Here is a 16,363-nt window from a genome sequence, read left to right on the forward strand (position 1 = left end):
ATCTTAAATTAATTGATACATTTTGAGTTGATTCTTGTATATGGTATGAGGTAGGATTCCAACTTGATTTTTTTTTTGCATTTGGATATCAAATTTGGATTCAGTGAAGAGACTATTCTTTCCCCCATTGACTGGTCTTGACACCTTGTCAAAAATCATTTGGCAACACATGTACGGGTTTATTTCTGGACTTTCATTATTATTTCATTGATTTATATGTCCATCCTTAAGCTAGGAGCATACTGTTTTGATTACTCTTTGTAGTAAGTTTTGAGGTCAGGAAGTGTGAGTCCTCTAACTTTGCTCTTTTTGTTTTAGTTTTAACTATTATGTTTAATTCATCTTAAGCTGATGTCTGTAAACAGTGTGAAGTAAGGCTTGTTTTTTCTCTCTTGCATAGCCAGTTGCTCCAGAATAATTTCTTGAAAAGATAAGCTTGAAAAGACAAGACTGGCTTTTTGCTTTTGTTTTTTCTTTTCTTTTCTTTTTCTTTTTTGGTCTTTTTAGGGCCACAACCCACAGCATATGGAGGTTCCCAGGCTAGGCATCGAATCAGAGCTGTTACCGTTTGGCTTATACCAGAGCCACAGCAATGTCAGACCTGAGCTGCATCTTCGACCTACACCACAGCTTATGGCAACACTGAATCCTTAACCCACTGAGCGAGGCCAGGGATCAAACCTGCGTCCTCATAGATACTAGCTGGGTTTGTTAACTGCTGAGCCATGGTGGGAACTCCTTGGTTTTTTAATTTCTAATATATTTGGGGAGCTTACTAAATACGAGGAAGCTTACATTCATTATGTAATATAGTCCTTGCAACAAAAATATGAGTAACCCATCATTGTACTATAATTAACACAACTATGTATAATTAACCTATTTTAATTACATAGAAAATTAAGAATAATTGAGTAAAAAAATCTCATGACTAGTAAGTAAAAGGTGAGGAACTAAAACTCATGTTTATTTAATGCCATAGTCCCATGTTATTAACTACTATACTATATTGCCTTTTGGCTGCCCCTCTATCCAGCATGATAATAATCCACACTCTCTTTTACAGAATCTTCCAATTCATTGCCCACATCTAAGCCTTTCTGCTTTCTTTTGAGCTTTGTTTATACTCTTAATATGGATATGCCCATTTTTTTTTCAGGTGTCAGAGACTCTGTTTATGATTTCCTTTCTATACTATATTTAAATCACAAGATATCAGAGTTCCTGTTGTGGCGCAGTGGAAACGAATCCAACTAGGAACCATGAGGTTGCAGGTTCGATCCCTGGCCTTGATCAGTGGGTTAAGGATCCGGTGTTGCCCTGAGCTGTGGTGTAGATCGGATCTGGCGTTGCCGTGGCTGTGGAGTAGGCCGGCAGCAATAACTCTGATTAGACCCCTAGCCTGGGAACCTCCATGTGTCACAGGTGTGGCCCTAAAAAGACGAAAGACAAAATCAATCAATCAATCAATCACAAGATATCACTACATGAGTGGAGAAGTTAGAGAGAATTTAGAGCAAAAGGAAAAAGTCTTGGGCTATTTCAAACTTCGTCTGTATTTAATTTTGGCACATGCCATATACACATGCTATAAAATTAGTGTAATTTTAATATACTATCCTTTCTTCACCCTGGCAAATGCTATATTTATGACCGAAGGCAAATGCCACATTTTTGATATGGCCTCATCCAATGCCCCAGAGAGTACTACTAAAGCCCTTAGCACCCTCAATTAAAAACACTGCATTTATGTCTGTGCCTATCTCTCCCACTACTCTGCGGGTTCCTTGCTTTCATTCATCTTTATAATTCTACACCCAGTTCCCTTCGAACTCACCCAAAAGTTGGCATGGTACATGATATGTAGAAAGCATTAAATAAATTTAGTGGATTTAAGAGTGCTAAAAAAAAAAGTGCTAATGGGCTTAATATTTTTCCAGATCATTATTATTAATGTTCTACAGTAAAACTAGATTAGTAACAGCTATTTTTCAAGACTGAGTACTTTCTTTCTTTTTTTTATTTCATATTTTTGTAAAGACTGAGTACTTTCTACCCAAGACCTAGAAACTTCAATCTGAGTCTGTAGTTTAAAAAATCATTTTCACTATAAGCTAATATCCCAAAATACAAACGCCTAAATCATAGAGTGATGTAAAGGCATAACACACTATTCAGCTCTTTAATTGCCACAAGTGCCTAAACATTAGAATTGTTTATACATATTTGGCCATTATTCATTTCTGGTCTCCAATTCCCTTTAATATTAGTAACAAAGATTAAGTATATGTCCTAGAAACTAATCAAAAGCAACTTTCTCAGTGAGATTAATGGCCTGAAAAATCAATATACTATAATCAAATGAATACTTTACTTAATTCACAAACTATCTTGAATTTGCTTTTTTTTTGCTTTGTAGGGCCGCACCTGTGGCATATGGAAGCTCCCAGGCTAGGGGCCAAATGTGAGCTACAGCTGGTGGCCACAGCTACAGCCACAGCAATGAGGGAGGGATCCAGGCCATGGCCATGACATACACCACAGCTCATGGCAACACTGGATCCTGACTTAACCCACTCAGCAAGGTCAAGGATCGATCCTACATCCTCATGGATAAGAGTCAGGCTGGTTACTGTTGAACCACAAAAGGAATTTCCTGAATTTGCATCATTTTAATTTCTACTGAGGTAACTTTATATTAAAAAAAATCACTTCTAATGTTATAATGACCTCACCTATCTTCCAGAACCCTAATGAGTTTTGTTTTGTTTGCTTCTTCTTCATTTATTTATTTATTTTCTTTAAGGGCCGCACCCATAGCATATGGAGGTTCCCAGGCCAGGGGTGGAATTTAAGCTACACCTGCCAGCCTACACTACAGCCAAAGCAACACCAGATCTGAGCCGCATCTGCGACATACACCACAGTTCACAGCAATGCTGGATCCTTAACCCACTGATCGAGGCCAGGGATGAAACCCACAACCTCATGATTCCTAGTCAGATTCATTTCCGCTGTGCGACAACAGGAACTCCTGTTTTGTTTTTGTTTTAATCAATGTTTGCAATGCTTGGGTGTCTCCCTGGGATATAATGTGAACCAGAAAGCATGATGGTTTTGAAAAATGTGCCATGTTTCTACTTACTAAAGGAAGAAAAGTGATTTGGGACACTTCTTCAAGAATGTACTCTGCACATTTTTTCCTGCCTTACCTTCAAGGAGATAAGTGGGAGAGAGGGAAAAGACTAGGCAAAAATTAATGTTCTTCCTGAATCCATTGTTGGAGAACACAGTATAATATTTGTTTCGAAAACTAAGCACTTACTCTAGAGAAGGCACCATAAGAGGCATTAAAAAAAAAAAGTCCTGATATTTAAGCAACTAAGCATTAGAGACTATTACCTCTTCATTCTTGCTATCCCAGTCCTTCTCCCTGATCCTTTAGTTGGTCCCTGACCAGATGCACCACTGGGCAGAACCAGCAAGTCTGGCCCTCTAGACAAGAATTTGCTCTGATTTGCAGCAGTTAAATGCGCATCTAAATCTCTACTGGATTATGAGGCTACTACAGTTCGGATCTATGCTGGATATGGTTGAGAAACGGACCAAATTTTGGGATCAAGGCAATGGAATGGCTGGGGGTTAGAAAAGACTGATAGTGATTATGGGTGGCTCCAAAGTCCAACCCCGCAAATAAACGCTACAACACGGTAAAAACTCCTTCCTATGCAGGGAGACTTCATGTGCATTCCAAGACGGGTCCTGCCCCCAAGCCCACTGCCTTCTGATCACAGCGCCGCCCCACGCCCCCTCCTATAAATAAATGCTGCCTACCCTGCTAGAATCCCGGCGAACCACGGAGGAGCTAACTGGCTAAAGGCCAAGCCCCAGGAATTGTGGAGCCTGAGGGATGTCCAGCGGGGCAAGGAAAGGGCAGTCTCCTCCGCCTCTGGTAATCCAGCCGGAAGGTAAACCAAAGCTGTACCAATTCACTAAGCCCACAGGTCCCAAAGTCTCATTCTTCCCCCCGGCCCTAAGAGGTCAGAAAAGCAAACAAGGTCTCCTAATGTCTCCATTCAAGACTTAGAAGTTGGTGGAAGCACCTCGCTACTAACCTCGCTCTTTTCTCCATCCCTATGGGACGCTCCAGTCCCCGTCTCCTCAACACCAGAGGAAGCTCTGTCTGGCGCTAGGACGCCCAAGCAACTGTGGCCAAAGCTCCTCCTTCCCAGGCCAGGATTTTGCGCAAGCGCAAGGCGGGGCGAGTGGGGCGGGCCAGTGGGCTTGGTCGCTAAGAAACCAGAGGGAAAATTTCCGCTTAACAGTAGGCTGGGAACGGAAGAGCGTTAAGCTATTGGTAAAGACTAGAGAGAGGGGGGCCGGCCTTAAGGGCTTCTTTTCTGACCATTGGATGGAACGACTGTCAATCAGTGGGGCAAGCCTAAGCGGGCAGGGCTGAATGCGAGGTCTGCGAAGGCTGCCATAGCAACGGCTGGCTGGCTGTGAAGGCTACTGCTTGAGCTGGGTTGCGCAGCAGGCGGGTGAAGCCGGGAGGTCCCCTGAGGGCGGCGGTTGGGGACATGGTGAGTGCGGGGCTGTAACACCTTACTAGGGCTGGGGATGAAGTTTATCCTCGGAGCAAGAAAGCAATTTATTTTTAAAATGGAAATAGAGTTGATTTTAGTTTATGAAATGTATTACTCGCCTTTTCATCATGACCCTCGAGTATATTACTACCCTCCTCTTGTCGCTGAATAGAGGCGCACTGTTCGTGGCTCTAGGGCCAGAAAAACTGTTTTCCAGCTCATTTTTTCCCTCCTCAACCCCATCAACTGCTAATACCAACGGTCTACTTAGAGTTCGGTGTTGGAAAGAGAAACCACTCTTCACCCAGAAATGGAGGGTAAGATGCTTGAAAACTGTTGGAGGGCCTGGGCCTCTAGGACAGACATACAGAACTGTGAAAACCTGACGGGGGCGGGCCAAGACCTCTGTGCCTGGAACTATGGCGTTGCGGACCGCACCAGTGTATCTGAAAGTCCAGAGATGAAGAATCTGCCGCCCCCACAGCCAACTCTTAACACCCGTGAGGCTGGCGTCTGGACACACAGGAACGTGGAGTCCCTGTCGCCACTACTTCTCAACCCCAGAGCTGGAGACAAGATGCTGAGATGAGGCCTCAGAAGAATTCCAAGACTAATTCTATGACCTTGCTTGCCAGCAGAAAATGGCAAATAGCGGGAAGATGACCTCCATCTTCCCTGGATACTGTAAATTGGTCTAATATTTATTCTTAACCAGATCCCTGGAGTAATTTTTCACCTGGAAAATGTATTTTTTTCATTTCTCAATCTCTGCAATATAGAAAAGTATGAGAGAAAGCGGGAAAGGATATTATGTCAACCATATCTCACAAAATAAACAGATCTTATGAAACATATAGGCATAGATGAAAGTAAATATGCCTTAAACACTGCGTTTCAGATATACCAAGTAAGGCCAAGTTTTCCAACATAACATCTATTGTTCTAGCATGTCTTCTTTGCCTCTTCTCCCTCTCAGAAGGCACTGTCTGAATCTGAAGGTAAAACCTACGGGGTAAAAAAAAGAACCACGCTTTCCAGCAAGATATTAATAACTAAAAGCACCAATGTTAGAAAAGGGAAGGGGGAAACTTCTTGAAGGTCTTTATATGGTAGGGAATAGGATACTTGAATATGTTTATTATATTTAATTAGTTCATCATTAATTCTTCTGGTTCTGGTATCTTCTAGTTCCACAGTTTATCTTTCACCCACATGTGTATTTATTACAGGCATCCAACTACCGCACAAGTTCAGACCAATGGAAGAAAAGAGCAGCAAAAGTTGAATTGAATGAAACCCAAAAGCAAGAAATTAAAGAGGCCTTTGATTTATTCGATGTTGATGGGTCTGGAACTATAGATGTGAAAGAATTGAAGGTTCTGAAATTACTTCTAATTCTGAAACATTTGAAAAACCCTATCATTGATTTGTGGCAATCTTTAAATATTTAACAGTAGCTTTCTGGAAGCTTGATTTAAAGTCTCTTTAGGGCAGACACTTACCCATTCCGTATACATACCTGGCCTGCACTAACAAAACAATATATCCTTAAGCATTTTATTCTTGTTTTATGAGTGAACGGGCCAAAGCCCAGAATGTGACAGTGATGTCTTATGGTACAGGAGGATTGGAACCTAAGCCTGCTGACTTGACTTTCTAGGTTTAAGCCTAGTCCATAGTAAAAAAGAATCAGGCAATTAGTAGGTAATTTAAGAACTAGGAATGAGATTGTGGTGTATTATAATTTATGTTTTCTATTTCAGATTGCAATGAGGGCCTTAGGATTTGAACCAAAGAAAGAAGAAATTAAAAAATTGATAGCTGAAATTGACAAAGAAGGAATCGGCACCATTGGTTTTGAAGATTTTTTTGCCATAATGAGTGTAAAAATGGTATAGTAGCGATTTTGTTTTTCCATGAAATATAAGCAATAGCCTTCTACATTTTTTTTTTTTTTTTTGGCTGCAGCAATCATAGAGGAAGAGTTGGAACTAGGTCTTTAAACATGGGTAGGATTTAGATAGATAGGAATAACAACATTAAAGATGTCTTCAAGATATAAAAAAGACTGTCCAGTTGTGGAGAAGAGGCTTTTTGTGGTTGTTGTTGTTAGGAAATAATAAGGATATATGTCTGGATAGAGAGAATGGGGCCAGCATTTTTAAGACTTGAAATCAGCAAACAATTTATTGAGTGCCTATTTTTGCTAGGCACTATCCTAGGGAGCATAAATGAGGCAACTCCTCTGTTCTCTTGGAGCTTACATTTTTGATAATAGAGCTCAATTACTGAGGTTAATAAGAGACATGTTTTCTTTACCACCTTGTGGCTCTTCTACTTCAATAAACCCTGAGTTTCAATGCCTTGAGGGCAGATGTGAGTAAAGCGGAATAATGATTAAAAGTCAGAGCTGTAAATACAGTCAGAGCTCAACTACCTGCTATAATTGCTGCTCTAGACCTCAAAGACCTACACATCCAGCCTGACTGACTAAAGAAATGAAAGACTAATGATATTTAGTTGTTTCTGCTTTTAAAGAGTGAAAAAGATGAAAAAGAAGAAATACTGAAGACTTTCAAATTATTTGATGATGATGATACAGGAAGCATATCACTAAACAATATCAAGAGGGTTGCTAAGGAACTAGGAGAAAATTTAACAGATGATGAACTTCAGGTAAATTTTACTTGTAAATATAATTTACACATATACAATTATAATTTGTATAATTTTATATATTTTTTAGTTATATTCCTACTTTATTAATATATTTTAAAGAAAATTTGGTTTAGAGTATGTATTTGTTCATTTATATTACTATTCTTTTTTAATGGACTTCACATATATTTACATTTCATTTTACAGGAAATGCTTGATGAAGCTGATCGCGATGGGGATGGAGAAATAAACGAGGAAGAATTTTTGAGAATGATGAAAAAGACTACTCTTTATTAATATTGTTTTTTGTTCCCTCTGGAAAGTTGTTAACAAATTTGTATTTGTTAGAAGTTCCATAATAATTTGAATGGATTCATTTTCAGTTTTTAATGTAAATGCACAAATTGGTTTCTTGATATCTAATCCATGTGAGAATTTACGTCTCTCTACAATATGTTGTTAAATCTACAGCATCAAGAAACAAAGCAAATGTAATAATTTTCTTGAAGCAAGAATCCAAGAACAGTATTAATCCCACATGTTATTTTTAGAGCCCCAGGGTCCAAAGACTTAGATTTTTTTTTTAATTTAAGGAAATTGGCTCCATATCAAATGAATTTGGCAAGCAAGCCATTACTTTCTGTATTATTTTCCTTTTGTGCAACCCTTTAAAAACTGATGAACATTTGTTTTTTAACCAGTTATCCAGATATGTAAAGTATTAAATAAATTACCTAACAACTTCATTATGGGCTAATTTTCTTTTTCTTTTTTTGTCTTTTTGCCATTTCTTGGGCTGCTCCCGCGGCATATGGAGGTTCCCAGGCTAGGGGTCTAATCGGAGCTGTAGCCGCCCGCCTACGCCAGAGCCACAGCAACATGGGATCCCAGCCGCATCTGCAACCTACACCACAGCACACGGCAACTCCAGATCCTCAACCCACTGAGCAAGGCCAGGGATCGTACCCACAACCTCATGGTTCCTAGTCGGATTCATTAACCACTGAGACACGACGAGAACTCCCCAGGGCTAATTTTCTTATAAAGAAATTCAAAGCAGCACTGATATCACCCAAATTTCCCATATATTTGACCCTGCAAGTTGGTATTTATTTAATACCTGTGTGCTAGGACAGGTGCTAGGGATTTTACGTATGTTATCTCAGTTACTGTATTACAACTTGGAAGTGGTGGTGTGAACTCCATCTTAATACATATAAGAAAACCAAAGTTCAGAGAGCTTAAATTTAAAAATTGCTTAGTTGCCCATAGATGGATAAATAAAATATGGGTTCTAAATTTTATAACTTTACTCTTCATTATACTGTTTCCCTGTGGATAAAAACTCTCAGGATAATTGTATATCTTCTAACTCATATAATTCCTCTTATAATTTAACTTTGTTTCTATGAAAGAGCCAAACTGATGGGAAAATCAGTCTCCAGCATTCAGTGTTTTGACCCCCCACTGGGCTGCATAAGAATGGGCCTCTGGCCTGGAATACTTCCTTACCCAGAGAAAGAATCCTTATAGCTGCTTCTGATTTGTCGCCTTGTCTTTGAATATCTTTCCCTGTTACAGACTCAATTTGTATTTCTTGATTCTGCTTAAGCATGTGTGATATATGGCACCTGGCCAACCTCATTGCTTTATCTGTTCCCTTTGGGGAGAGGATGGGGTCCGTCTGTTGCATAAGATGGACAGTTGCCCCTTGTTGGTTCCTGGGAAGAACCTGTTGGCCATAGGAAACTGACGCTCTCTGCTGGATCTGATCTTGTTCTGTCTCTTCTCATTTTTTTTTCCTTTTCCTTTTCCTTTTTTGCTTTTTAGGGCTGCACTTGTGGCATATGGAAGTTCCCAGGGTAGGGGTCAAATTGGAGCTGCAGCTGCCAACCTACTCCACAGTCACAGCAATGCAGGATCCAAGCCACATCTGCAACCTACACCATGGCTCACAGCAATGCCGGATCCTTAACCCACTGAGCGAGGCCAGGGATCGAACCTGCAACTTCATGGTTCCTAGTTAGATTCGTTTCCACTGTGCCACAATGGGAACTCCCTTATGTTTTTTCTTTTTTTTTTGGCCACGCCCGTGGCATCCAGAAGTCCCGAGGCCAGGGACTGAACCCGAGCCATAGCAGTGACAACACTGGATCCTTAACTACTAGGCCACCAGGGAACTCCCCCTCCCTTTTTTTTTTTTGTCTCTTCTCTCTATGCCTGAAGCATTATTCCAGCCAGTACTTACCTACAATGTGTTTTCCTCAGCCACTTTGATACCAAGATACTGTGGGCAGAAGTGTTCAGACTTGGGCTCCTCATAATAGGCAACAGACGCCACTTGCCAGGCATAAACTCTTCCTAAAACCAATGATCTTTAGAGGAAGAAAAGCTGGTAGAAAATGTAACTTTAGTTGCCCCAGCTGATTTATTTTTAGCTCAAATGAAATGAAGACTAAAGTATTTTGTCAGCACAAGAGAGGTTTTTGTTCTCTGAAGCTAGATTAACATATACTTATGAACATTCTTTAGTGTTTCATAGTATTAATTTCTAATTATGTAGCATTTCCTCCTAGGCTAAAGCAAAAGTATACCTACTAAATATGCTTCATATGTGAAAATTATGGCCTTTAAGTTGTTAAAAGATTCATATTTTTAAGTGGGAAATACACTTAAAAATACACATGAACAAGTTTGAAAAGTTCTAAATAAGTCTCCTTACCATTCACACCCCAGTTATCCTCATGGATAATTATTTTTACCAGTTTCTAAGAAATCATTGCAGAGGATATATACATATGCATATTAATATATTTATTAATATATTTTTTCCACAAATGATAGCATACTATATATATATATATATCTTATGTTTTTCACTTAATATATTTTATAGAAAGTTCCAGAGCCATACAAAGAAAACAACTCATTCTAATGGCTATATAATATTCCATTGCATAGATTTTATTTTATTTTTTTTTTGCTTTTATTTTAGGGCCACACCCAAGGCATATGGAAGTTTCCAGACTAGGGGTCAAATCAGAGCTACAGCTGCCTGCCTACACCACATCACAATACAGGATCCGAGCCATGTCTGCAACCTACACCACAGCTCACAGCAACGCCAAATCCTCAACCCACTGAGAGAGGCCAGGGATCAAACCCACAACCTCTTGGTTCCTAGTCTGATTAGTTTTCACTGCACCACTATAGGAACTCTGATTATATTTCATTTAACATTCTATCACTGAAGGATATTTACTTATGTCTAATCTTTCCTTAAATTAATATATGTATGAATCTGTAGATGTAAATTATTTGTAGAATTAATTCTTATAATTGAAATAGTTGGGTCAAAAGCTATATGCAATTTAACTTAAACATTTTTATTTTGATAGATACTGGTTTCTAAAAATATTTTTGCTGAATTACAATTTTAATAGCATATGAAAATAACCCATTTTTTGATAAAATATTACCAATTTTTTTTTTTTTTCTGCTTTTAGGGTCGCACTTGGGGCATGTGGAGGTTCCCAGGCTAGAGATCTAATCAGAGCTACAGCTGCGCGCCTATGCCACAGCCACAGCAAGGCGGGATCCAAGCTGCATCTGCAACCTACACCACAGCTCACGGCCAGATACTTAACCCACTGTGCGAGGCCAGGGATCAAACCAACAACTTCGTGATTCCTAGTCGGGTTTGTTTCTGCTGCATCATGATGGGAACTCCCAAACTTTTTGACTTCTTCCAATCTGACAAGTTCTAAGTCATCCTCATTGTAGTTTTAATGTTCACCTAGTTTGAGAGGCATTGAGCATATTTTCATATTTAGGATTTATTTCTACCTTTCTGTGTTTTGTCTATCCATGTCCTTTGCATATTCTTCTGTTGGATTTTAACAATGCATCGATTTGTAGGAGCTCTTTATTTATAAAGGAAATTAATCTTTGTCATATGTGTTGCAAGCATTTTCCTGTTATTTGTCTTTTGATTATGATTCAGCCTCAAATTTTAAAAAGTTTACTTTATGACATTTCAACAGATGTTCAAACTATGTGACAGTAAGACGGCAATGATCTGTCTTTTAATAGTATTTCTCACAAAACTATACTGGTCGTACCAGACTGCAGTCTAATTCTGAGAGTTAAAAAGTAGGGGAGAGGGTGGTTCTTTATCAAGCCATCAAACTTGCCATTCGAAACGATCATCTTTACTTCATAGTTGAGATGATTTGGATTTAATCCAATGCTGGAGGAAAGTTTTAGAAGCATTAGATCTATTTTGAGTTCTGTGATTGACTGAATCCAACAAAAATGCTTCAAACTGTAAGAATGGCCCCAAGAATACGGCTGGAACAGAAAAATTCAGGACCAGGCCACAATTCTTGAGCTATTCTTGAATATATTCAGGCTTCTATAACTGCTGTGGCAGAAATTAACTCCTTAAGATGCGGTGAAATTTGTTGAGGTAATTGCATCTCAAAATGTTTTCCTACTAAAATTCTTTTTGAGATTTAAAATTTTCATTAGAAAACAGAAAATTATGACTATTTCATGGCTTCACAGATAAAGGCAGATAAGCTTGGATCATTTTATAAAACTTGGATCATTTTAGCCAAATATCTCAGAAGTCACTTTAATCCTAAAATAAATTCAAACTGGTCTAGTTTTCCACATTTTCCTTTCTCTCTTCAGAGCAAGATCAAATCCAACCTTATGTGGACAATTTAAGAAGATGCCATAAAGGTGGAAAAGAAAAATCACTTCAATCACTAATACTTTTAAATTGTCTTCATAGAAACTGTGAAATAAAGGTTATTTTTAGCTACTACTTCTTAGAGTAATTAGTTAGGCAGCAATAGATAACATACAGTCCACACTATCTTGAAACTTGTGTTTTCTTACCTGTTGAGTTGCTTGATATACAAGTAACCAAGTGGCAATTCCAACTATCCATACTAAAGAGGAGATGAAGTAGACTTATCACATGAGAATATAGCTAAACAGCAATACCATTTATTAGGGTGCTGCTGTTCTCTGACTATTTATTTTCAGACATTTACCTGAAACTCAGCAAGTTTTCTGACTGATCTCTGCTGCTTGGTGTCTTAGTCTGTTTCAGTGCTATAACAAAATACCACATAATTAATAATAGAAATTTATTTCTTACAGTTCTGAAGTCTGAAAGTCTGAGATCAGGGTGACAGCTTGGTCAAGTAAGGGCTGTCTTCTGGATTGTAGATTTTGTTGTGTCCTCATATGTTGGAAGGGCCCTCTAAAAGAGAGGATCTCTTTTAGAAGAGCACTAATCCCATTCATGAGGGCTCCAACCTTATGACCTGATCAGTTCCCAAAGGCCCCACCTACTAATACTAGTATGAATTTGGGGGGTGAGGATTTCAACATAGGAATTTGGCAGAAGTGGGAACATGTAAACATTCAGACCATAGCACTTGGATGTCATGGGGACTTGAGCCCACCAGTGAGAGGACTTGTAAAACCTTCTGTTAAAGTTCCATTTTGCAGTTCCTGCAACCCTGAAGTCGGCACTCAAGTGACCCATTCTATAGAGCCATTGGTTGGAATAAACATCTTGGAGTTCTGATTGATATTTTAGTTGTTAACAAGCAGATTGTTGGCAGTGAAAGTAATGAATTACAGGGATTCAGGCAGCATTAGAAGCGGGGTGAGTACAAGGTTAGTGCTGATAGAATCTTGGCAACTACTAAAGCAGACTGACAAATATATCAAAATGGATGAAAATACATATTGGATGGATCACAGACCTAGGAGTAAGCAGAAAGCCAAGGATACAAGAATATGTAGCAAAACTTAAACAATTCTTTAATTATTAAAGAAATTGAACTGTTTCTACAAAGAAAACCCCTGGTCCAAATAGCTCATTGGTGATTTCTGCCATTTAAAAAGAGGCTCTTACATGATGGAGGATAATGTGAGAAAAAGAATGTATATATCACATGGCAGGGTCACTTTGCTGTACAGCAGAAATTGACAGAATATTGTACACCAACTGCAACAGAAAATAAAAATCTCAAAAAGCAAAAAAAAAAAAAAAAAAAAAAAAAGGAGCATCTTTAATTCTTCCAGAGAATAGACAAAGAGGTAACTCTTCCAAACTGGGTTTATGAGATTGGCAAAACTTTGTTACCAGAAGCTACAAGGATAATGCATTGTTAACCAAGTCTGTTCCAGAAAAACAAGATTTGTTTAGCATTTGAAATTTGGATCAATGTAATTAATGTATCACATTTTATAGAATAACAACAAAAAAAAAATCATACAATTTCAGTAGGGAAAAAAAAATCTCACAAGATAAAATTTAACCTCCATTCATTACAAAAACTTGTGCCAAACTAGGGATGGAAGAGAATGTCTATTAACTGCATAAGAGTATCTTCAAATCCTACAAATATCATCCTCATTGCAAAACATTCAAATATTTTTCTCTGAGATAAGGAATAAAAACAGAATGTCCTTTATCATTACTTCTATTCAATACTGTACTGAAGAGCCAGCCAATCCGATAAGGTAAGGAACAGGAACCAAAAAAAAAAAAAGGCATATTTCTCCAAAGAGGGAGAAATTAAATTCTTATTTGCAGATAACATGATGTATACAAAGAATACCTCCAAACAACTTATAGATTGCTGGATACAAGGTTGTTATGCAAATGCAAATATAAATACAATTGTATTTTTACATATCACATACAAGTAATTGGAAAATGAAAAATTTAAGAGACTAATTGTAAGAGTATTAAAAATATAAAAAGTCTATGGCTAAACTTAATGAATATACATGGCTCTTCTACACCAAAAACTATAAAAGAATATTGAGGAGTTCCCGTCGTGGCCCAGTGGTTAACGAATCCGACTAGGAACCATGAGTTTGCAGGTTCGGTCCCTGCCCTTGCTCAGTGGGTTAACGATCTGGCTCTGGCGTTGCCGTGAGCTGTGGTGTAGGTTGCAGACGCGGCTTGGCTCGGATCCCGCGTTGCTGTGGCTCTGGCGTAGGCTGGTGGCTACAGCTCCGATTAGACCCCTAGCCTGGGAACCTCCATATGCCACGGAAGCGGCCCAAAGAAATAGCAAAAAGACAAATAAATAAATAAATAAAAATAAAAGAATATCGAGCAAAATTACGGAAGTTCTAAATAAATAGATTAATATTTATTCATCTGTTGGAAGATTCAGTATTATGAAGATGTCAATTCTCCCTTTATTGATCCATAGATACAGTGCAAACAAAATCTAGCCTATGCGGAACTTACAAGTTGATTCTAAAATTTATATGGAAATCCAAGGGGCCAATACACATTTGAAGAACAAGGTGAGAGGACTAGCTTGCCTGAATATCAAGATTTATGGTAGAGCCATAGTAACGAAAATAGTGTGGTGTTGACAGGAGAGACGAATACCAATGGAATAGAACAGAAAGTCCAGAAACAGACTAATACATATATGACAATAGAGTTAAGATAATGGCAAAAAGACAAAAAAAAAAAAAAGTTCCCGTCGCGGCGCAGTGGTTAACGAATCCGACTAGGAACCATGAGGTTGCGGGTTCGGTCCCTGCCCTTGCTCAATGGGTTAACGATCCGGCGTTGCCGTGAGCTGTGGTGTAGGCTGCAGATGCGGCTCGGATCCCGCGTTGCTGTGGCTCTGGTGTAGGCCGGTGGCTACAGCTCCGATTCGACTCCTAGCCTGGGAACCTCCATATGCCGCGGGAGCGGCCCAAGAAACGGCAAAAAAACAGGAAAAAAAAAAAGATAATGGTGACTGTGCAGAGCAGTGGGACATTTTCATTATAATAAATGATTCCAAGTCAATAAGACATAAGGAATAAAAGAAAATATGGCCCAAACTCACACTGCACATTAAAATTAATTCTAAATGATTACTGATCCATACATGAAAGGTAAGAACAGAAAGCTTCCAGGAGGTAGCTTAGGAAAATATTATCATGATCTTGGACTCAAACTTAATTAGGATTAAAAAAAAGCACTAACTTTATAGGAAAACATGGACAAAATGGACTATAACTAAGAACTTAAAGGTATAAGCAATTAAGTAGAAAAAGATATTTTCTTTTTTTTTTTTTGGAGATTGTACTTTATTTACCTTTGGTTTACAGTTGATACAGAGTCTAATTCAATGATTTACATAGTTTTTGTTTGTTAAAAAAGATATTTTCAACACCTGACTAAATACTTTCATGTAGAATATATAAAAATAACCTAAAAATCAGTAAGAAAAAGTCCAATTTTTAAAAATAAGCAAAAGGCTTAAGCAGACACTTCATAAAAGAGGATATTCAAATAATCAAAACCAAGTGAAAATTAATCAAAATAAGGAATGTGATAGGCTGAGTAGTAGTCTCCCTGGAGATGACCATGTTCTAATCCCTAGAACCTGAGAATGTTATCAGATAAAAAAGGTGTGGGAAGGTAAAGGATTAGGAGATCAGTTTCCTAGATTACCTGGTGGGCCCTAAATACAATCACCAGTGTCCATATAAGACATGGTCAGAAAGACATTTGCCACATAGAAGAAGAGAAAGCAATGTAACCAGGGAGACAGATTGGAAATAGCCAGTCATTCAAAGTGTCGCTAAGAATGCGAAACGAGAATTCTCAGTTACCTCTGCTTGCAGCGTAAATCAATTCAACTACTTTGAAAACAGTTGGCATTATTCAACAATGAGGAATGCGCATATGCTATGACCATCATATATCCCCAGGTACAGATCCAACAGGAATGTGTGCATATGTGGCTCATGAGACATATAAGAAGTGTTCATGGCAGCGGTATATATTATAGCCAAAAACTGAAAACATTCAACGTCCATCAACAGTAGAATATATAAATAAATTGTTATATTTTTATATTAGTGTAATGCATAAAGTAATGAAAAACGAAAATTACCCACATGCAGCAATATATATGAATTGCCAACATGGCATTGACTGAAAGAAGCCGGGAACAAAAGTATATGTTCTGCACAAATGCCATTTTTCTCAAGTTCAAAGCCCAGGCATATCTAAACTATGGAGTTTGAGGTCATGATAGTGTCTACCTTGGGGAAAAGGGAGGAAGAAG

The 16,363-nt window shown here is 38.4% G+C and overlaps 2 protein-coding genes across 4 annotated transcripts in view; one reads left to right on the forward strand and one right to left on the reverse strand.

The window, feature by feature from the left end:
• Positions 1 to 9,655, reverse strand: part of BBS12 (Bardet-Biedl syndrome 12) — an 80,527-nt gene extending 70,872 nt beyond the window's left edge. For 2 of the 3 annotated variants that reach the window (XR_002346426.1, XM_005658913.3), the window contains exon 1: positions 4,116 to 4,264. The gene's annotated coding sequence lies outside the window, so the exon portion shown is untranslated. Of the gene's footprint in view, positions 1 to 4,115; positions 4,265 to 9,492 lie in introns of those variants that run through there. The other variant, XM_021100697.1, reaches the window with a different exon arrangement.
• Positions 4,434 to 7,990, forward strand: LOC100622849 (centrin-4). The gene is made up of 5 exons (XM_003361972.4): positions 4,434 to 4,583; positions 5,816 to 5,962; positions 6,350 to 6,478; positions 7,125 to 7,262; positions 7,452 to 7,990. The coding sequence occupies exons 1-5, from the start codon at positions 4,581 to 4,583 to the stop codon at positions 7,539 to 7,541; spliced, it is 507 nt and encodes a 168-aa protein (XP_003362020.1). The 5' UTR covers positions 4,434 to 4,580; the 3' UTR covers positions 7,542 to 7,990.

Source organism: Sus scrofa, chromosome 8 (assembly GCF_000003025.6).
Source record: "Sus scrofa isolate TJ Tabasco breed Duroc chromosome 8, Sscrofa11.1, whole genome shotgun sequence".
Lineage (NCBI taxonomy): Eukaryota > Metazoa > Chordata > Mammalia > Artiodactyla > Suidae > Sus > Sus scrofa.

Bases quoted from the DNA above. Each gene is read 5' to 3' on its own strand.
- LOC100622849 (XM_003361972.4), top strand. The intron at 6,479-7,124 runs GTATAGTAGCGA...CTGCTTTTAAAG, and splicing joins CCATAATGAGTGTAAAAATG to AGTGAAAAAGATGAAAAAGA. The intron at 7,263-7,451 runs GTAAATTTTACT...TTCATTTTACAG, and splicing joins TAACAGATGATGAACTTCAG to GAAATGCTTGATGAAGCTGA.